The sequence below is a fragment of the Venturia canescens genome, chromosome 6 (genome assembly GCF_019457755.1).
Source record: "Venturia canescens isolate UGA chromosome 6, ASM1945775v1, whole genome shotgun sequence".
In the NCBI taxonomy this organism is placed as follows: Eukaryota; Metazoa; Arthropoda; class Insecta; order Hymenoptera; family Ichneumonidae; genus Venturia; species Venturia canescens.
Genome location: NC_057426.1, coordinates 14,713,051 through 14,736,418, shown reverse-complemented (window position 1 = coordinate 14,736,418; position 23,368 = coordinate 14,713,051). Strand labels below are relative to the sequence as shown.

Genomic DNA, 23,368 nt, shown 5'->3' with positions numbered 1-23,368 from the left:
TTGCAACGGATAGAAGCTTTACATTTCGATAAATCGAAATTTTTTCCTTTAAGAAAAGGGGAATAGTGAATCACTAGGGAATCACTTTTCATCGAATTTCAAGACACTTTTTCATTAATTCACAATAATATCTCTTGTATATTACAGAACAGGAAAAATTTGTTTGCATTTTTTCTATAATAAATGGAATTAAGTTAAAATCTCTAGAAGGTCATTTTCTCAATTCCCTCTGTATGCTGTGACGATTTTTTTATTTTGGACGAAAAATAATAAGCAAATAAAAGAGCTGACATGGACGTTCTCCCGTTCGTTTCGCTCGATGCTTCAGCCACGCAACAATTCCACAAAGATTTCCGTAGGGCTTTGTTTAAAGAAAAACATTATTTAATTTATTCGTCAATTTTATTATTTCATGTAATTTGGGAGAGTCGAATTCAAAATTGGAGGACAGAACATTTGAACCGTCGGCGTACTTATTCGAGCAGGGCTCGTACGCAAAATACAGTCACGTCACACCAACACACACAATTACAGATCACTCGCCACGGAATGTTTCCGAAAGTTCGAGAAGATCAAGAATTTGAAATTTGTAAGGGGTCATCAACACCGCTACATCGAAAACTCAGGGGAGTCCCGTCTAGAGGGGCGTCAGACCTTTTGAGAGTTTCAGGATTTTCGACAAAAATTTGAGATATAACGTCGGAATATTCCTCCTTCCCGTTATTATTCGCTATAGTAAACATCGAATCTGGGCTAGGGGTTATAGAAATGGTAAAAAGATCGAATGATTAATCCCGCGAAAATTCGGGGCCCTGTCTAACGCCCATGGTAAAGATTTCGTGCGACGTGCCTGTCGTGTAACGTATGGAAATTTGGAGCGAAGAGCGAAAGGAGGAATGATAACGCGCTGCGTAACGAGGATCGATATCCTCAGATTTTCGTGGAGTATCGAGCGAACTGGACGTGCGATCTTGGGAATCAGTCTCACACGCCGTAAGTCCAACCTTTCGTTGTTCGTTTCGGTCGATGGACTCTTTGAATAATTATTCCCGTGGATTAATATTGCATAATTCATTTCATGTTATTGTGAAATTTCGCTCGGTCTAATCAGTTTGAACATCGAGAAAATGTGTCACGGCGGCGGCTCTGTCCCGTAGAAAGTCGGCTTCTGATTTCCTTGTTGCCCGCGTTCCGTAAAGTTCGGGGTAGAAAAGTAAAGTCGAATAAATTTTCAGTTGCGTGGCCGACGCGAAAGCCTCAAATTTTGTTTAGTAATCGTTCGTTTCTTGTAAAGTTGAGAGAAAAGGTCGAGAATATGTGTGAGAGAGTCTGAGTAAGAAAGAGTGCGTGGATCGGGACTGCGAACGCGTGTGACGGGTAATAGCTCGGCTGAGTAACCGAATATCGGGGGCTCAGTGATTTTATTCATCCCGTAATTATTTGTCATCGTATTCCATCTTTAACGAATTTCTAACCACGAGTAGAACCGTGACAGAAAATACGAGCTCGTGATAGATTATAGTGAGTGTAGGCTCCCGATCGAATGTGTGTGAAGATTGTAGTGTGAGTTGGCGACTTTTTCTAACGCCTTTATTTCGCGGTTCTCCCGGTAGAATTCTCATCGAGATTTAATTCTTATAGAATTTTGAAAAAGTGATTGTTAATTGGTAATTAAAATATCATCCATTTAATTTTTGTTTTGCCAGTTATTCTCCAGTTCACCCCGCCCATTCCGCTGCAAGCCAAGCCGGCAAATCATCATTTTCCTCCGATCATACTGTGTCACTTCGGTGGCTGGCGCCCACGAGAATAAGACTTTTTCTCGAAAATATAAAATAGTATGAGCGGAAGAATTTGATTTTGTGGCACTTGAAAAATTGGTCACAATGCATACATGTGATCCATCAGATTTAGAAGAGTTCTAATTTTTATTTGAATGAGCAATTTGAATGAAAAGTGATGGGCCGGACAAGTACTTTTAGCGGATATTTAAACATCATTTGTACCGATACGAAATCGACGTCGAATATTGTGAATGCCAGGGGATCCTAATTTTTTTTGGATTTGAATGCTTCTCAGAACAATTTCATATTGTGAAAAATTGTGGAATATATACTAATAAAATACTCATTCTCGAATTAATATTATAAATTTTAGTACTGCACATAACTCAGATGGTAACTTTTTTGATTATCTAAAACTTTCTCAAGTTCCGGATGTTTCCCGTAGGAATGAATTTCTCACGTTCTATTTGAATTTTTTTTTTCCTTTACAACATATTTACGGTTTTGTATTTTTTTTAATATAATGTTTTTCATGATTTGTGAAAGCTTTTCTTAATTGTTTTGTTGAAATTATTTACAGTTGGTTTCGTAATTTTTTTTACATTACCATTATGTTTTGAATTTTTTTCATTCGTCATCCGATGTACTCGTTCCTTTTGCATTTATTTGACAACGTTTTGTTCCTTTGAAACAAACGTTTTTCATACATTACCAAGATTTAGAAGATTCATTTTTTTTATTCATTACGTTTGGAATGTTTTTTTTTTTATAACCTTCAGTAATGAATTGCCTATTTGAAGCAAGTTTTGAGAGAATAGATCGAACGACTTCTTATAAATCATCGTGCATTTGTGTTTTGAACTACACGAGTGTCACATATGATGCTGAAGTTTCCAACGTTGGAGTCCAACGAAATGATCGAAAAAAACTCTCCAATAATTCGAGTAATTCTCCTATTTTGTTCCCTGCCAAATTTGCGATTCGTAGTTTTTCAAGCTGCACCAACGATTCGTAAAATAAAAAATTGGTAAATTACAAATGTTTTTTTCGTTCATCTCGTTGGACTCCAACGTTGGAAACTCCAGTGTCGTTGTCACATGGGGTTTCACTGAGACTACTGTCCAGGTGACATAAAATATAAATGTACTTGTCTCCAATTTTTCAACAGCATTCGTGCTTTTACTTATGATTTGATTTGACTACTTTTTGTGCACTGTGAACTTGAAAAAATTTTACAGAATATTGGAAAATCAAATTCTTCATGTTAGGGCACAATATAGATAATATTCTGTTATTGTTAATTCATTTTTTGTTCGTTCCAAGGAATGCACACTACATGAGTAACATATGTAGGGTTTATTCACTGAGACTACCGTTCAGATGTAATGATTATCACCCATCATCAGAATGTACTTGCGAAAAGACATTTATTGAATAAATTTTTAATTAAAATTATTCCCCGTCTCGTTGAAAGAGATATCGAAAAAAAGGGAACAAAATTTTTTTAATTAAATTACGGCTAATTTATTTAAAAACTCAAAAAAATCGCAACGAATTATAAATTTTAATGTCGTTAAATAACAACAGGATTTCATCGACTAAGGCATTCGAATCTTTTTTTCAGACAACGCGATATTGATAGATTGGAATAATTAAATCCAAAATAAGGTGGTCACCCCGTGTGACAGCCGGATTTTGTGGGTTTTTTCGCGATTTTATAGCGGTAAGGAAAAAAATATAGCCTTTTGAAATTTGAAGGGTAAAAATTGAAGGATTTTTCTGTTTTGAAACACCTGATTTCAATTCTTCAAAATGTTGCATAGCTCGATAATCCTTCAATTTTTAATATATCTGTATGATTTTAGTTCAGGCGATAGCCACTGCTTTACAAACCAAAACGCTCCTTGGTTTTTTGATCGCAGATAAACGGAACCCCCGAGAATCGTGGAGATCATGGAGAAGCATATGGGATCCTGTGGACTAATTTTACGCTGAATTAATCCGAGACATCAGAGTTAAAAAATTCTGTCATAAAATTTGAAAAAATCACGAAAAAACCCCAAAAAATGCGCTTGCCACACGGGGTGACCCTCTCAAGCCGAATCAGTTTTTTAAAAATAAAAATCGTTTCATTATAGTACATCCAAGTTGTTTCAGGTATTTACATACACACACATACACACACGCGGACATAATTTATTTCGAACTCAAATTTTACTTTGTTGGAATTGAAATGAAAACTCCGTGATTATCAATTTAGTCTTTTTTATGAAAAAAAAAATCCACCAAAAAACGAAAAAAATACGGATTTCCTCAGTTTCGATTTGCCAATAGAAATTTTGTAATCAAGCACTTTCGAATAGTCTGTCATGCGTTTACAGGCAATACGATTATACTTTTTTTCTATATTGTTGTAGTTCCTCGCTCTCCTTCGTCATTGCTGTTTTGGGTTATTTTACTATATATATTCTCCAATAACAAACATCGATAAGTTTGATGATACAATCAGAGAAAGAGAGAGAGCTGATGAGAAAGAGCGGAGACATGGATTTTTTTCTAATATTTCAGAATCCGGATTACATCTCAAGATATATATAGAAAAAATCTCTAACCTTTCTAAATATTTTATACCATCAATCCGTATGTTGTTGACAATTTTCGGTTTATTTTCCATCACATAACACTCTTGGATTCCTCGGCCTTTATTTCTCTTTTATTCTTTTTCCTTTTTTTCTCACCACTTTCACTAAAATATTGTCCTGTTTTTATCGATTTTCTACAGAACCGGAAAAAATTGGAACAGTGTCGATGAATTGTCACTTTCGCGATCTTTATAACCTCATTTAGTTAGCATTTAAACAACACGCCATACGTCATATCATAACGAAAATATATAGGTATATACTTGTACTACAGATCGGGATATCGGTGAACTGTCAAATTCGCGATCTCTTTGTAACCTCATCATCTATTAGCATAAACAACACATCATACGTCATACGTCACGAAAATATATAGGTATATACTTGTATTATGGCACGATTTGTCACTAAATAAAAAACAAATAAACATCAAAAATGTGTGCGAAAATCCGACCCAGTTTTTGATGCTATTAAAAAATAAATAATTAATATCTCTTCAATGCGTTGAGCTACAGAGCTCGAAGAGGTCGGAAACGAAAAACAAAAAAAAATAAAAAATACGTCAACTTATAGTATTCTCTGAAGTACTGTAATTATTTAATTATTAAAGAAACAAATTTTGAAAATTTTCGAAAACAATTGGAAACGCTATCGCTCCTGTAAAGACTCTCTAACAGCAACTCGTCATAACATAAATGTATATCAATAATATTGTCGTTTTATATTTTATATTGCAATATCTGATTGTCTATACTCAATTGTGTTAATTACGGAATTCATTTTAAGTATTTGAAATTGTAATCGAAAACGTATTTTTCAAAGAATCAGAAACTAAATTTAAGTATATTTGTTAAAGTTATTTCAATAAAGTAATTCTCACTCAGGATTCGCAAAATATTGTTTGAGAAATTTATTGAGTTGATACTTTCAAGATTACAGATAGAAGCTGTTAAAAACATAGCACAAGCGTAGTTAAGAGAAAAAAAACAGCGACGATACGAGTGGAGACATCTAGTCTCTGAATAATAATAGTAAGACAAAGACAACATTTTCAACAATATTACTAATCAAAATAACTATTGTTAATTGCCTCCATGGTTTACCAGAGAGATAAAAAAAAATCAATATTAATATCAAATCGTATCCGAAGCTTTTTCATTGTCTCATCGAAATTTTATGGCACGAAAAATGAAGCGGATGGAGAAAGCATACAGTTAAAAGTTGCTCAACAAGCTCAACATAAAAAAATCTCGTACGATTTATCGTGCACAATCAAAGCAAATCTTCAAGAAAAAATGAGTTCAACGAAGAACTAGTTGAGGTTCAAACAAGCGTGAATCCCTCGGCAATGTTATTTTTCTCTTCAAGTTGAAGCCCACAATGCGTATGGAAAAACGGGAAAATAAAATCTGATTATATCCTTATTTACGCTACGTGAGTTGTCTAACGGGCTAGACAGAAAGTCAATAAAAATAGCTGGTGAATATGAGAGATGTGGAATCCAAAGAAAGTCTTAGATTCAAAAATACAGTAACTCTTCGATAGTCTGTGGAATTACATTGAGACGAAAAAAATCAAAACGAAAATTATAAAATCTCTGCTGAAAGTTTTTATATCATCGAAGCGGTTATAAAAATCGATCTATTTGAAGAAAAAAACGAGTTCACTATCGACAAAAGTACTCGATCAACTCGCTTCAAAAGCTTCGGCGCGCGTCGCATATTAAATCCTTTTCATCGTAAACATGTTTAAAAATTGATTCTCCTTCAAACTTTTTGTTTCATTCGTACCACAGGTTCGCAATGCAGACGGAATAATTTTTGTCCTCGAAATTTTTCCATGGCTCTCAAGGACGACTTTTTAAATGAGGGTTAAAATATGTTATGAAACGAGGATATATGAAAGGGAATAATTATGAAAGAGCAGGGTATGGAAAAATGTAAACTAAATTCACAGAGCTCGAGTTGCTGGTAAAAATTTCGGGACTCTCGAGTTTCTGCTCGGTGAAAAAGCCAACTTTTTCTTCGGCATTTGAACCGCTGTTTATTCTAATAACCAGTGAACGTTTGGGAAACAATATGTAGCAATGATTTTTTGAATTTTCGAGAGCTCCGCATGCTCCCAAAGATTATCGATAAATATATTTTCCAGAAGAAAAAGACGTCAAACAGTGAAGACGTTGAAAGCCTGCGCAACGTCATTCTTTATTTGTATGACAACGCTTGAAGAAAGAGGAACATTTTTCGCCAGCTCCGTGCCAAACGAAAATAAACACTTCATTGCTCACCAACAAAGGGAGAGAGGTGTCAATCTTCATAACAGTAGGATTCGCATAATAGAGAATTCGACAAAAGTCTCGAGGCCAAAGTGACAATATTGGCGACAGTATTCAACAGTATTTTAATTTATACATCGCGAAATAAGAGCTCGAAGGGAAGAAGAATCCCGTAAAAAATGGGCCATAAAGGCTTGTCAGACGAAAACCGGAGGGACCCTCAAGACGATGAGATCACGTGACTCCAGGAAGTAACAAGGCAAGATGAGATCAAAGCCTCGTTGTAGAGTGTTGAAAAAGGGATGAACGAGATCCCTGGAGAATGGAACATTTTTCTCGGAGCAGAATAAAGCTGGAAAAAAGATATGTCGAGGATGAGATGAAAACACAAAATAAATAACGAATATCTGATATTCTGGCAAAGCACATCCGATGATCCATATTTTCATTGAACAACCAAAATTTGTGTACCTCGAGTGGTTTTTGGATCGGATCTTTGTGAATATTGATTCACCGGTGGCCTAATCGTAATATTCTTTATTCATTTGTACAGGTGTATAAGGTGTGGAATATTTATAGACATGCACGTTCACATCGAGTCATTTCTGGTTTTCCAATCCTTAGCGTCAACAATGGTATGAAGCTAATTGTATTTGTAGCGTCAACACGGAACTCTGATCCGTATTTCAATACGGAAGTTAATGAATTCTCGTAAACATCCACGATCAACTCGAGGATCTTGACGTTAAAAATCTTTCAATCTGCTGCTAGCGAACCGTTGATAAAATATTTGTCGAGTCCGAGCTTCCGACAAATTGATCAATACTGAGGGCTTTGTTGCATTGCTGGCTAATTTTCTAATCTTTTACTTATCCTAAAGAGCAGTGGAGAATTTTTTCAGAATATTATATTTGAAAAGATCTCGGTGACTGAATTTTTTCAAGCAGGAGCTACTATTAACTCGATCAATTCGATTTCACGCGTATTTTTTTATTTTAATCCGTAACCCAGCTGCTATATAAATTGATATCGTCAAGTAGATTTTTTTCCAAGATGTCTTGGATGGACAAGATTTCGTTTGCGTTTTTTATATCGAATATAATGATGGAATGATGGCGTCGCAGGATTTGATAAATCAACAACCTACGCGAACGGCACAAAATGGCCCCAATAAAAGCCTCGATTCTCTAAAGCTTTAGGACACTTGAAAACAGGTTAATTCTCTGATGAACACAATAGCTTCCATGCATTTTCGTTGACATTATGATGCCAAAGACAATCGCAATTTCGTGCGTCATCTCCTGAATGAGAAAAGGGTATATACTTGAAAATGTGACGATCAATTTTCTTCCTTGGAAATTTGATTTTTCTGAAAGGTAAGACAAAACGATTTTTCTATTGGAATTCGCTTGATAAAGCGAATTTTATTAATTAAAATAAAGCGAAGTCTTTTCGTAATAATTGATGATGATGATGATGATGATGATGATGATGATGATGATGATGATGATGATGATGATGATGATGATGATGATGATGCATAATTCATTTTTTCCCCATAGCGAATGATATGAGGAAAACAAAATCCTGAATATTATCCGCTGCTTTTATAAGGAGCAACCAAAAAAACAAAGATATTCAAAATTGAAAAACTGAGCATTGAGAAATAAAATTCATAACAACACTTCGATCATCCTTTAAATGGAGGTATATTTGATCCTGTGACTACGAAGAGAAAAGGTACGAGTATCGCGCAGGCCTTTGGCGTGATCAAGTGTGGGGTGCGAAAGAGCCACGTAGAAGAACACACACACACACATACACACACACACACTCACCGAGAGGAATTCTCCTCTGCGAGATGCGGCGGACTAAATTTTCGTCAGTACGATCGCGACATCGCTGCACGTTGCTTGAGCTGCGCGTTTTCGAAACGTTTCAACCCCCTTACCTGTTGCCTCATGGAGCTATGAAGTGACATTTTCAAAATTTAGTGAAAGTAAAAAAGAAATACAAGAACTTGCACTATATTCATGGTACGTAAATTAATAAAATAACTATCGCGACGTTGTACACTTTTTGTGCACTTGTTTCATCTCAAAGATTTTCTTCTTCTATTTTAGCCAATCGATCTTTTCACGCTTCAATGTCGTTTCTGTGTCTCCAAGTACAGACGCGGTTCTTCCACTTTCATATGTTATTGAACGAACGATTATCGACTTATCGATAAATTTATTCATTTATGCAACCATAGTTTCTTCTCCTATTCGATCGATCTATTTTATTTACTGCTCATCAATTCAGTGATACGTTAATTCGATGTGAAATTCATCGAATAAAAAAAGCAATGGGAATAACTGAGAATAAATTCTTCTCACTACTGAATTCCTTGAACACTTTTCTTCAAGTATCTTCGAGATCGTTAACTCCCTCCCCGAACCTTGTAAAATGGGCTGTTCTACGATTGCTGTTGACGTTAAATGCACAAGCTTTCGCTTCGAACTGTACTCGCACAGTTTCCTCTTTTACGGCATTTGAGTGAGTTTTATTTACAAATCTACTAACTCTCTACTGTCGCTCCTGATTTTCGCAGCAATTTGCCAGAAACTTCACGTTAATGAACGTTTACTCCCGACGTAACTGTGATTTTTAATTCTCAAATTACGCCGCTCGAGCAATTGCACCGCGATCCTTTTATTCCGAAATTTAACCTTAAAATTGCTCCACGCTTACAGCGCCATCTGGCGTAAGCGTCACTGAAACAAGAGCGTTAAACTTGAGTGCAGGGGAAAATTTTCACAAATATCCTGTTTTTTTCTTGTCCTTACCGCAGACATGAAAATCTGCGTAAGATGTTGAGAATAATCGGTAACAATGATTCTTCTCAAAATCGTCCGAGAGCGAAGAATGTATTATGTTGTGTATATCTGGAGATAAAATGAAAAATTTTAGTTCGTATGTACAAGACATTTTCGAATATTTACTCAATAAGTTCGAACAATGAGCAGTATTAATTAAATTGGGCAATAATACTGAGGAACCATTATTTGTACGCGTCATCATAATGCGACGACTACACGCGGGGTTGTAAATAACGTCGAAATAATGTGCGAACATTTGAAGCCTGAAGGACGGATAATAATCGAGAAAGTATAGCTCCCTACGTTCTCGGTTAAACGTGAGTTATTTTGGAAAGTTCATTGAAACGATCCTGGAAAGTTTCATGATTAAAAGTTTTTTAATTCGTCGTTGAATATATTTTCGAACATTGATTATTTTACAATATTCTGAGGGGTCTGGTGTTCAGAAAATGAGGTAATGGTGGAATTCAAATCATATCCAGTGGGCATAAATGAAATGAATTTGCAGTGATTCAAATGTTGTCCGAGATGGATTACCATTTTTCTTTACTATTAACATTCTAGTCGGATTTTTTACATGGAATAAATGAATTGTTCAAAAGAACGGAATTCAGCATCGATAAAAGTCAGAGGAAACGGTGGAAAATGGAGTTTTTATCAGTCACGACCTCATTTCGAAATTCTGTCTTTCTGCTTCTCGTTCTTTTTTTTCGAAAGATTGTCAATGTCGAGCCAAGAAGGTGGTTAGGACTGAGAGGACGCGTTCTCATCTTTCCCTTTCCGCTTCTTTTTCTTTTCTCGATGCTCATGATTTTCCTGTTCGCAGACAAAGTGCCCGGAGAGAAGGATCCCTCGTAAATCTTGATCACTTACCATTACTGAACTCAAGAGGATGATTCATTTTGTCCGAAAATCTCCTGCGAACTGTAAGGAATATGGTTCGACAACGTCGAACCCACATCGGTGCTTCGGGCTTGAAGCATTAGCCTTTTTGATTCTTGAAACTTGCGTATAAATCTGGGTCGAATCTGTAGTTAAAAAAAAATGCAAATGAGAATTTCTTGGAACTTTGATCAAACGTAGAATAATGATGAATATTTCCCGAAGGAAGCACGTTTAAAAGTATTGATTCGCTGCCATTTCTATTTTCCCTATACACTTTTTATTGGAACTCGGATGGAGTGTAAAAATAAAATCCCAAAAGTAAAAGGCAGCCGGTAAACACTTTGAATCTGAAGGAATACGAGATAGATTCGTGCGAAATCGAATTTGCAATGCAAATGCAATATTCGTCATTCCAATTTTGTACACTCGCTATGCATGCATGCATGATATGAAAAACATGAAAATTCGGGTATAAATCCGTAAATAAACATATTGAGAACTCATTGAGCGTTGTATCATGTCGAGCAGCAGAATGATTAATGTTATATCACTATAATCATATGTAATAAAGTCCCACATTCAATTCTCGCATTGATTTTCCAATAAATCGCACTCGATAAATTTGAGTCTTTCAAGATCTGGTTAAATATCAACGTGTGTTCAAAGGGATGGGTGGAATAATTAAATAGGATTTTCGCGGCGATGTTAGTGCCACGGAGTTTCACACACCCTATTACTGAGAATTTTGTAACCCTGCTCCCGGGCAGGAGCCCCGCACCCCAATCGTTTACGGACTTGGAGTGACACGTTTAATTAATTGAACGATGTTTTCTTCTAGGAGAATGATTCGAGGCACGCAACAGTGAACTCGTCGTTTTCCCTTGAGTTTTGAGTTCAAACGTATCCTGCTCCGCGGTCTTATCGTTTCCTGTTGAATAGTCAGATGAGAACGAACAACTCGAGTCTTTAGTTGGATCGATGTTTTTGGTTCAATCTCCGTTAAGGTAATTCAAGAGGTGAGTTCCATCTTGAATTGCGTTCCCTAGAAACCGCACGTGGCTTCGACCGGAATAAACACTTTAATCAATTTCGATTTCGCGACTTTTTCGCATCTCACGATGATATCCGATGATCTGAGTTTTGGAAGGCTCTGGCCGCTAAGTTTCACAACGAACTCATCGATTTTTGACGAGTCCGGCTTCAAAGAATAACGAGCACAAGGGTAATTCTGCCGCGGTTAGCTCGTCAGTCACTCGAAGCCCACGCGTCGCGCAGATGCTCCGCGTGCATAAATACCAGCAGGGATGAGGAAGCAATTTAATCTGATGGATGCATCTTGGTCCTGGAAAGTGTCCCGTAAGACACGAAAGAGGGAGGAAGCCAGGATCCGCGTGCAACGACCCGCGCGATAAGCAAAACTACAATAAGTCAGGGAATAGCGTGACGACATTAGGGAGATAACCGCGCGCGTGGAAAGACCTTTGCTTCGTATCAAGGATGCAGCCTCTGGGGATACGGCCTCTGGGGTGATGCTTTTTGAGGAAGCTCCTGTGAATTATTCAGATAATTTTGCAGCTTGTGAAAATTAAGGTTGCTCCGGTGGTTTAAAGGGGATGATCGTTACGAAGCAGGCCTTCGGGAAACCGGTGAATCGACGAAGAGCAAAGATCCTCTATGAAAATCAACATGAACGCGAGTAGTTTATACAACGAGGACCGTTCCAAAGCTTTGCGAATTTTGCGAATAACGCGAACTTTCGTGTGGTGCACGTGGGGGCTGCAATTTTTCGAATAAACGTCGGATAACCGACCAGCAACCGCATCCGATTGGGAAAACTAGATTCCACTGGGAGTCTGAGCTGTTGGTAATGCGGTATACAAATTCGGTTTCTCGGAACTGATACACGTACAGCCGTGAAATGGGATTGCATCTATAACCGAATACGGTCCCCATAACGAGATCAACGTATGATGAATAAGTCCCTCTGACCCGATTCAACCTTTTTCTACGTTTTTTATCTCTTCTGACAAATGAAAAAATTGCTTATTGCAAATATAGAGGTCGTTTTTTTATCCCCAGACTTCTACGAGGCAATTTCAGCGTATTTGTTAGGAGAATAATGGGCGAAATTTGGGACAACGAATATGAAGAGTGAGGCAGGCTCCATTTCTTTCGGTTATTCTTTTTTTGTGAATTTTCGTTTGCGCCCTAGCTTTTTTTGTCACCTTGCATCGCTCCTGCATGAATGGACGACGCCGATAAGTGCCAGATCCCGTCAAAGCTCATAATGTTTTTCGCAGATTTATTACCTGCTTTCACAATTTTCCCGCGGTTGTTTTGAAAGATTTTGGAATTACAAAGGGGGAAACGGTTCGCGAAACGCTTTTTTTTTTCTTCCAGATTTTATTCTTCTACAAAGGCCTCAAAACGGAGAAAAAACTTTCGACTCCTAACAATGATTATTGCACGATTCTACCGAAAGTATCTTTTACTTTTTCCCCTAGACGCAGTTTTTCATAGACTTTGATGTCCTTCATTATGAAGTAACAAATTCATGCTGTTTATCTTGTCGCTCTGGTTAAGAACCCTTCAAATATCAACAGTGCAAAGTGAACTGCTGCTCGTGACGTATTTTTTCGCCAGTCTATAGAAGCTTTTTGCTTTTTTTCATCGCCGTTACAATGGGGAAAGTATGACGAATAGTGGGAAACAAAAAGTGGCGAGCGTTTGACATGCTTCTGAATAAATCCCTCTGTCGGAGAAAGCCCTGGATATTCGAGCTTAATATTTAGCATTTTAATTCAAAATAAAAATTTCCACCGTATCACGGTATCGCTCTATCACTTCTCTATGCGCTCCTCTACGGAAATTTCGTATATAGGAGAGACCGGGGCAAAACGAGATACCTAAGAAAATATTGAACTTTTCCCAAGTTTGGAAAGCTCTGTCTATTTTTTACTCCCAAAAACTAAGAAATGTACTGAAATTCTGTTCAATTTTCAAAAAAAAAACCGAGGCAAAACGGGGTACCCCTCAAAAACTCATGAAATTTTTTTTTACTATGATTTTAAGTCAATGCACCTTGGGTGCATTTTGCACCCGTAACCGAGTCCCTCCGACTTACCGCTGTAAGCGTTAAAAGCGATCTCAGTGCTTACAGCGCTCAAACGTAAGTCCAGTACACGCTGTGAGGGGTACGTTTTGGCGCGACCGTTTTGGCGCGGCCGTTTTGGGGCGAGCCGTTTGGGCGCGAGGACGTTTTGGCGCCGCCGTTTGGGCGCGAGGATGTTTTGACGCGGGGACGTTTTGGCGCCGCCGTTGGGGCACGAGAACGTTTATTAAATTCTTATCATTTTGAAATTTTTAACGTATTTAACATGGTTTAGCATGGCAACATTGTATCGTCGCTATCCACCCTCCTTAAAATACTATGGCGAAATAATCGAAAAATTGATTCATGGAAAAAATTGTACTGAGAACATTACCCGAGAAAGACTTGATTTGAAAGACTTGGAAAAGGAAAAAAAGAGATAATATTTAATAAATTGATGATCAATTTGAAATTTTAATAGTTATTCTCGGGGGGCTCCGCCCCCCGAACTCCCCACTGGGGGCTCTGCCCCCCGACCCCCATCGCCTACGTTCAAATCCTATACGGATATTTAGCATACAACAAAATATGGGGGTGGGCGTAGATGAGACCTGATTTCGTTATTACGCGAGGACCAAAATCGTCTCGTGCAAGAATGTCCTCGCGCCCAAACGGCGGCGCCAAAACGTCCGAGTGCCCAAACGGCTCGCGCCAAAAGGGCGGCGCCAAAATGTACTGCTCCCCGCTGTCTCACCGCTTAGAACGCTCTAACGTAAGTCAAACGCACCCTCTGTAATTCAATTCAAAATTAATGATATGCATAATAACGAAGATTGCCAATGTTTATTTTGTAAAAATTTGTATTCTTTATCCACTGAATCATGGATTCAGTGCCAAAATTGTGGGAAGTGGGCACATGATTCATGTGCAGGTGTAACCGCTGACAGGTCAAAAGACCCTGAGACAAAATATCCCGTGCCAAAATATCCTAAGGAAAAATATCCTCGGACAAAATATCCTCGGATCAAAATATCCTCGGGTCAAAATATCCTGGTATAAAATATCCTGAGACAAATAATCCTCGGGTCAAAATATCTTGGTATAAAATATACTGGGACAAAACATCCAGGAGTTAAAATATCCTAATGACGTAATATCCTCGATTTGGAAATATCCTACACTTCTAAGACCGAATGTCTTGGATATTTTTATCTCTGTTAATCAAGAAAATTTTTATTATTATTAACGAAACTATGTTGGAACTTCAACTCTCCTTGAACCCTCCGTGCGTGCGTGCGTGTGTGTGTGTTTGTCTGTATGTGTGTGTGTTCTACTTCCCTGCGTGCCCGCAAATTATGGAGGGTATTGTGTCTCAAGATATTTAGTTCCGGGGATATTTTGACTCCCGGATATTGTGTCTCGAGATATTTCGTCCCGGGGATATTTTGACTCCCGGATATTGTCACTCGGGATATTTCGTCCCGGGGATATTGTGTCCCAGGATATTTTGACCCGGATATTTTGTCCTGGGACCTTTTGTCACGTAACCGGTGTAACCACGTATACATGATGGTCCGCAAACATATATCTGTGATTACTGTCGTAGACAGTAATTTGCGAGGCAGTAATCGCAGATTTACAAATACTTTTTGTATATCCATACAAAAACGTTTTCACTTTGGAAGTGATGTAAAAAAAAAGAGAATTTGAAAAAAAAACGAATTTGATGGGAAAAAAACCGAAATCCAAAAAAAAACAAGATATTTTGGAAAAATATGTTTCATGTTCTTTTCGGACTAGTATAAAAATTGAAAAAAAAGACAAAAAAATTCTCTCATTTTTCGGGTATCCCGTTTTGCCCCGGTATCCCGTTTTGCTCCGGTCTCCCCTACATCCGAAGGACAAAAAGCTCATGCGTGAATCTTTGTGCAAGGACTTTTTATAAATTCTCGTAAATATTGTGTAATTAGACGAAATTTTTCTCTGACATTTTGTTTTGTTCCCCCGACCTCTTTCCCAAACGTTATACTCCCCATCGACACGACGGCAATCGTCCTCCTGCGCTCTTTCTAAAGCTCGTGCAACATCACACCGCGATATTAACCCATAGATAAGACCTGAAATAAAATAAGAGCCAGCGAGATAAACCGGGACATTTTTATTCCATGTATACAAAAGGGAGGGAAATATTGTGACTCCGTTTTCTCACCGTACACAGGGATCAACCGTTCGTGCTCATCTGACACTTATTCTTACTCTTTTTAAAAATATACATTTTTTTCTTACGAAAATATAAAAAATATATCATTTTTATGGCTTATCTTGCATTTGATATGAGCGGCTACGGAGGCGCTGACGGTTTGTCATTCACTTCTGTTACTTTTATATCGCAATTGCGGGCACGAAGTCTACTTTTACGAAGCGGAGGACGTGAAAAGCCATTTTATAAAAATGGTAATTTGAAGAATGAATTGTTCGATGAATTAAAATTTACGAAAAAAATTACGCTGACGTCGGAAAAGGCCTACTCCGTACATATGGGTCAGTTCAGCTAATCTCGAATAGAGTTTTCTGTGCAGTCTCTGTAAAGTTACACTTCGAAATCTGAGCAACGTTTTGAGCAGATCTTTCGGTACTATTTCAGGCGAAAAATGAGCGTTTACTTGGATCAGAGATGTGGAAACATCAATTCAAATAAATAATCGAGGTATCCAGCGGGAGGAGAAGGAGAGCAATTAACGAATGTGTGGACGTATGTTCCCATCGGTATCTATATGCGCTGTTAGTTCAGGTCTCTGGTATCGAGGGACCAATAAACACGTTCGATCTGTACGTGAATTTCACGAGGTTTACCTATCGCCCAATATCACTGATCCAAAAGCTCAACGCAACGGTCTCTCTCTTTCTCACTTTATCCGTGTCTTTCCCCCCTTTGCTTTCCTGAGATATGTCCAAGTGTTGATGCAGAGTTTGACGTAACTCGAGGCGCAGTATATTTGCCTGTCAATTTATGGCTTATTTCTCTCGGAGCACATGCGAACGGGGCACAGTCATAGTCGATCAGCATCGAGAATGGAAAAATTGTTTGCTCATTGTGCCATTATTAGATTTTTCAAAGATACTTTAACTATATATACGGACTATCAAAGTTGTTTTCCCCTCAATATAAGCAAGAAACAATAAAATCATGTTCACTTAAATCAAAGAAAAAGTGAATGAGATACTCTGCCATAGAGTTGGTATTAATGAAAATAAATTTCACTCGAATTTAAACCCGAATAATATGATCTGCGTGATACAGATCAGATGCAATTCATTTATTTCCACAATCCATACCGCGCGCTCGTTAATCGGCAGTTTATATATTAGAGAAAACAATGAGAGCGATCATGCAAATTGACACGTCGATGGAGTTAATTTCACAATTGCAACACTCATCGAAAGCTTCTATTTTCAATGTTCCGATTCCTTGAAAACCGCCGCCGATTTTTGTTCTCAACGCGACTAGCATTTTGTTTTCCAGTTCGACGGATAGATTTTATCAGAGTGCATTGCCCGCCGTTTTTTGCCTTTCTCGTGAACGAGCCCGCTCCTGCCTACCGATTCAACATTCACTGAACTTGCCACTCTCGGAAATTGCCATTCCCGATGTGAAATTTCCTTCCGATTTGTCTGTTTGTTTTTTTTTTTCACTTCAATCTTGTTGTTAACTCCGCCCAAGCAGTCTGCTCCCATCACATATAGATCAAATTCGACCCTGTGTGGCCTCCAGGCAATGTATTCTCATTGATCTCCCACGTATATGCGTAGGGTCGTACCATTGTTTCAATCTCACACAGAATGCTGAATTCAAGTCAAAACAACGCAACCCCCGAATACATCGAGTATTCATTCCCAATTTCTTGATAATCCCGCGTACCTCGCGCACGCGATATTTTATTGATTGCTCAGTTATTCAATAAAAACGCGTTGAATAGGCTCATATGAGCAAAGAATTTCAATGTGTACTCAAAAATGACTAATAATGCGGACCGACGTGACCTAATTTAAATATTGCATATTGCGAATGGAAAATGTAGGTATACCTACTCGCCATATAATTTGCGACTCTTTCAATACTCGATCCATGAGCTCATCGAACGATGTCGCGGTTCTGCGAATCAATATCGAACTTCGATGTCATTTCAAATACGCAACGCGTGCGATAGGCTATCGTTATTTTAATAAACATGGACGGAATAACGCGTATAAGCGACTATTCGAAGGATGCGTTAACGAAATTAATTCGTGCGGACACGTCGTTATTTAATATTTATTATAGCGTTGCGTTCCTGTCTTTATATTTCATTCGATGGCCCGTAATTAGCTAACGTTTCGTAACGAATGTTCCACTCTATTGCCGTTACTGTAGGGGAGAGTAGGACAAAGCGAAACACCCGCTTTGGAAATCTACAGAGTTTCGTTATTCGGCTGAGAACATGCTCCAAAAACTCAAAATTAAAAAAAAACCTTTTTTCTTTAATTGTTTTTTTTCCATCAATAAATTGACCTAATTGAAAATATGGATATTTCCAACATATGTGATATTTATACAATTTTATCTGGTCTACGATAACTCCATGGTATACTCTTAGAAGAACGTGGGGGAAGGGACACCATAAGCAGTTAAACTAGATGTGTCGGTTTTCATATATATTCTGTCAACTACTGCTGTATATTAAAAAATTGATTTTTCACACTTATTTCTCATATACTATTAAAAAAAAAAATGTATGGGGCAAAATGGCTCCCCCTCGAAAAAAATGCTCTTTTGACGATTTTGACTAATTTTATCGATAAAATTAAATAAAATTAGAATTTTATGAAAAAAAATGAGGCAAAAATGACCTTTTCTTTGTGCCAAAAAATGTTTGTGTCCACTTTGCCCCATTTTATCTTGAATTTTGCTAAAAGATCTTCGTTTCTTGATATTCTATTTCAACGGAGCTTGGTTAAAATTTATGAAACGAAATTGATCAATAGAAGAAGAACAACACACTCATTTTCATCTGAAGTGAAAAAAAAAATCTTAGGACATCGCCATATCGCCATGAAGAACGACGTCGCTTCCGAGGCCCAACATTGCTCACGGCTGGGATAGGTAAAATGTCAATTGGTGGCATTAAAAATGATGTTAGAACGCCTCCAACTGCTATTGTTTTATTAAATACACATTATATCCATTTTTTTGGTGTTACCAAAAAGCAAAAAAGTTGTGATTATTCTCACTTTCAGGAGTGTACCCTTAAAAAATAAGAGTACCACGAAGTTGTCGTACAAATGAGATAAAATTGTATAAATATCACATATGTTAAAAATATCCATATTTTCAATGATAATAATTATTTCATGGCTTATCTTGAGCTAATAGGTCAAATGATTGAAAAAAAAATTAAATTAAAAAAAAAAATTTTTTTTCTTACTACTGTTTGAATTCGTTCAAGTATAATGCGATTTAATATCGTCCTAAAGTTGAACTTTATTGAATTTTAGTTCGCAGCTCGAATAGGTAAATGAAGTTGCGGGAGGAATAGATTAATTCATTATAATGCGGAAACTCGTGGGAGTTGTCCGGCTTGATATTGTGCACCAAAGAGTTTGACGAGACTTTTCAAATTGAGATAATTAGAAATACCAGTCTTCAGGGATGTTCGGGGATTGCGATAAGCATTATTCGAGCCCGAGAGGAACAGCCCGAGTCGTTTTTCAACTCTCAAACTCTCCGGTCACTCTTATGATCTCTATTCATCAAGAGTGCTTTATATACAAGGTAAAAACGCAGGGCAAGTGGGAGTTTCAGTGAGTCGGGAAAGATAGATTTGATGCGTCGGGAAACCACTGCCACCCTCGGTCGGATGTCTCTTCAAGTAGTAGTGATCCTGTCCTTGTTTCGTTGACTGTCACGCTGGAGCGTGGTGCTTGACAGGTACGACGATTATTCGTGGCTCTTGCTCGTCGACGAAGTACGTTTCCAAGATGATCGACGGTTCGGTAAAACTTGAGAAATCTCCTTGGAAAATCACGAACCACAATCGGATAGCGGGATTAATTGTGTTGTTTTTAATGTAAGCAGATCACACAAGAAAGCATTCGATTCGATAATGACAGGATCGAAAAAACTCGAGTTCGTAGCCAAGAACGGTGAAGATTGTTTTTCAACCCGACAATTGGTTTAAACGGAAGGTTGATTGATTCGGTGCGACAAGCTTCGAAATCCCTGTCTTGTGAATCCTAAAATGAAACTGCCCTAGTATCGACCCAATAAGCCCCGCATGTCAAAGGTGGCGATTCAATATCACGCAGATCGATCCCTATATTCAACACATTGCGAAACACTGCATCTAGTTTGATACTGAAAAAAAAAATACCCTTGATTGCAGGAACTTTGGAGGTGGGAATAGCACACGTTCGCCAAAGCTGTCTTCGGGGGAAATACGAGCGCGAAGTTATTGGAAAACGGAGCCGGTCAACGGACTTGAAAAATATGTGCTTCGAACAGTCTTATTAAAGAGGAACTTCTTATTCTTTTGTGGCTCGACCAGTAGAGCCTTGTTATATAGCTGCGTTATTCGACCGGGGCTGATAAAATTGGGTGTCTTGATTGTCTAATCGAAGTAACAACAACTTAGTTCAATACCCCGGATACTCCAAGTGTAACTGTTTATGTGAATAATAGCGGTTTCGTTTATTGTGGATCCAAAGCAGAACAGTGCAGTAGGATATTGTGCAAACAGGATGATGGGATCGTCCGGGAAGAGCCTTTAAACTGGTTTGGTGCGGTCGGATGCCCCGAAATTCAGGTGGGAATTCACGAGAGTAATTCGAATCGCGTCCCTAATTATCCGAAGGTGATAGAAATTGTGGTGCGGACAACGCATGATGGGCACCGTCAAGTTTGCAGTGGAGGGTGATTGTCTTTCGACGATAGCGATGTAAAACAAATGAGTCAGCTGAGCGGCAAGACGAGCGACGGTTTCGAAGAGAAGCACCCGCAGTAGAACGATTATTTTCGCTGATGGAACATGAGAATTGTAATTGCAGCTCTATAGTCCAAATGAAGGATTCCCACATCCAGAATGAATAAAAATGTTTCTGAAAACTGAAGCATCAATAAGGCCGCTATCCCAGGATCTCAGTTCGAAAAGTCTCATCGACTTTTATACAGTCTCGGAGAATAGCGAAGCGGAAATGAATAACGTCATTTACGAAACGGGTGATGGGGGTTAAGGATTTGTTAGATGACAGTCCGTTCGATGTTTCTTCGCTAGAACGACGAGACGAGCGCCACTTCCAAGGATCCCCGAAAGAAAAAGATAAAACGAGAAACTTGAGGCTGTAGCCTCAAGAGCGGATCCTTTTTCCCAGCATCAGTCTACAGAAAGAGCGATCCTCCCAAAGGGAGCTCTATCCTTTAGAAAAGCCAGCAAACAACGCCCGGAGCAGCCATTTTGTCCTCTTCCTTGAAAGAGGTATAATTATTATACACTTGGTTCGGTGAAAGACGCAGTTACATTTTTCGGAGCGAGAAAGGAAAGTTAGTTATATTTCGTTCCAGTGAAAATCTAACGCTGGCACTCTATCAACTCGCGACTCAGTTTTTACTACCTCGACAACTCCACTCGAAGTCTATATTTTCTGGAAGTTCTTCCAACTTGCTATCCTCCAGGATCGAGCTCGGAACTTGGAATCTTTTAATCCTTCCAACAAATCGTCTTTGTGGCAAAAAAATGCCATGCTCCATCACAGCGGTAATGGCACATTCGGTGTCCAATCTGAACGCAGTCTGAATGCTTCTTTGGGCCAGTTGAGATTGATATTACGCGGTGGACCAATCATGAATCGGTTCAAAAACTACACCCACATTCTTGGTAAACTCAACATTACCGAGGAAGATCTGGATTACATGAACAACTTCAATACCGAAACCGCCCTGCCAGTGTGTTACTGCAGTGGGCCCATTCGCGAACTTGCCCAGTCGTACAAACGGTACCATGGCTACGTTGCTCTGATGGTCTGCATTTTTGGCACAGTTGCTAATGTCCTCAACGTCGTTGTCCTCACTCGAAAAGACATGGCGGCTGCTCCCATCAATCGAATACTAACCGGACTCGCTATCGCGGACATGCTCGTTATGGTCGAGTACATACCCTTCGCTGTTTACGAGTATTTCGTACTTCCGGAACGTCAAATGTTCCCCTACGGTTTTGCCGTTTTTGTTCTTTTTCACATGCACTTCACCCAGCTCCTTCATACTATCAGCATCGCTCTGACTTTGACTCTCGCCGTCTGGAGATACATAGCGATCAGGTAAGAACGTATAATATATTGTAACGCTTTTTCCCAGATTAACCGGTTGACTGGTGAGCTTTTTTCCAGTTTTTGTGCCAAATCTGGTACGAGCCAATATGTTACCGAAAATCACGATAATTTATTTCTGAGGGTTTTCGAGGTTGCCGATTCCATTTTCATGTGATAAAGCATGAAATTTTCGCAGTGAAAAATTAACAAATTTCACCCTGAACCCTTATTTTTCACATTTTTGGGGGTAGCGAATTTTTTTTTATTTCGATGAAAGAGTCCAGTGTGATAAAAAACTAAAAATTTTCATGTCATATAGCATGAAAATCCATTGAAAAAACGAAAAATTTCACCCTCAACCTTCGATTTTCCCCATTTCTAAGGGTAGTGAGGTGAAAATTAAGTTCAAAAATCGACTCAGCGACCCAAAAAACCACTGTATACCAATTTTTGTCCAAATCGGTTGAAAATTAAAAAAGTTATTTCAATATGTACGCATATGATACAAAACCAGAATGGGCCCGACTTTTTTTTGTGCATATATGATCCAATACCAGTCAACCGGTTAAACGCCAAATTAAATTATTTCACTCGTTGCTGGGCGCCAGTTGAGGACTTCTCCTCGACTAAATTTTTTATTTAATAGACAAGGAAATAATTTCAAGAATCGACCCGACTGGAAGGGTTTTCAATATTCTCGGTAGAGGGGTGTGAGTTTTCTGGAGAAAAAGAATCACGCGGAAAATATAAGAGCTGGGATTACAAAGTTTGATTTATTATAATAGAAAATTGAAACAAGTGTAATGTTAAATATTTCCCAAAAGTTTCGGTAGCTTCAATACAAATTTTGGTTAACAAATTTTCGGTTTTGTCAAATATTCGCTTTCGGTAATAGTTCACAATTTAATAAAACGACAGTAAGGTTTTGCCTACAAAATCACGATAACATGTTCTCGGTGACAGAACACAAAAATACGATAATTCTTAACCTAAGACTCTCGTCCAGATTTAAATTTGAATTTTATGAATTCCTCTCGGCAATTCTATGACTTTCACAATGAGTATTAAAACTAGAATGGATGAAATAATAATTCAAAACGGATGTTAGAATTTAATTCGCTCGTACGACAAGGTTGCCACTCGACATCGTTCTTTTCTTCGATAATTCACCGATTTACAAATTGTTTGCGCGCAAAATATAACGAAACGAAACTCAATAATGAACGAGACAACGGCTCATCGCAATGATTTCAGAAATCTTAACTCCGGCAATTATCCTTGGAATTATAATTCGACTTCGGGGCGTTGGCTTATTCTCAAAGGTAAAATTTGAAGCTCAAGAGAATACGTCCTTCCTCGTTGTGGTCCGGATTTCGAGTAACGAGATCGAATTGAAATTTCGTAACGCGGTTTCTTAAGACCTAACCCCCCATCCTTAGCCTCCTCGTTTGATCTCATACTTCTAACGATTTCTTCGAGAATCTTCGAGAATC

General features: G+C 38.2%; 1 protein-coding gene and 1 long non-coding RNA gene across 3 annotated transcripts in view; both read left to right on the top strand.

The window, feature by feature from the left end:
• Nucleotides 1-949: 949 nt before the first annotated feature.
• LOC122412450 (uncharacterized) lies at nucleotides 950-3,969 on the top strand. The gene is made up of 3 exons (XR_006261347.1): nucleotides 950-993; nucleotides 3,409-3,507; nucleotides 3,707-3,969. It is a non-coding gene; the product is annotated as an uncharacterized lncRNA (long non-coding RNA).
• Nucleotides 3,970-8,614: 4,645 nt separating this feature from the next.
• LOC122412261 (G-protein coupled receptor dmsr-1) overlaps nucleotides 8,615-23,368 on the top strand; it is a 33,098-nt gene continuing 18,344 nt past the window's right edge. Inside the window, exons 1-2 of one of the 2 annotated variants that reach the window (XM_043421693.1) lie at nucleotides 8,615-8,737; nucleotides 19,958-21,884. In XM_043421693.1, coding sequence (XP_043277628.1) covers nucleotides 21,310-21,884 — 575 coding nt within the window. In that variant the 5' untranslated portion in view covers nucleotides 8,615-8,737; nucleotides 19,958-21,309. Of the gene's footprint in view, nucleotides 8,738-12,213; nucleotides 12,308-19,957; nucleotides 21,885-23,368 lie in introns of those variants that run through there. The other variant, XM_043421694.1, reaches the window with a different exon arrangement.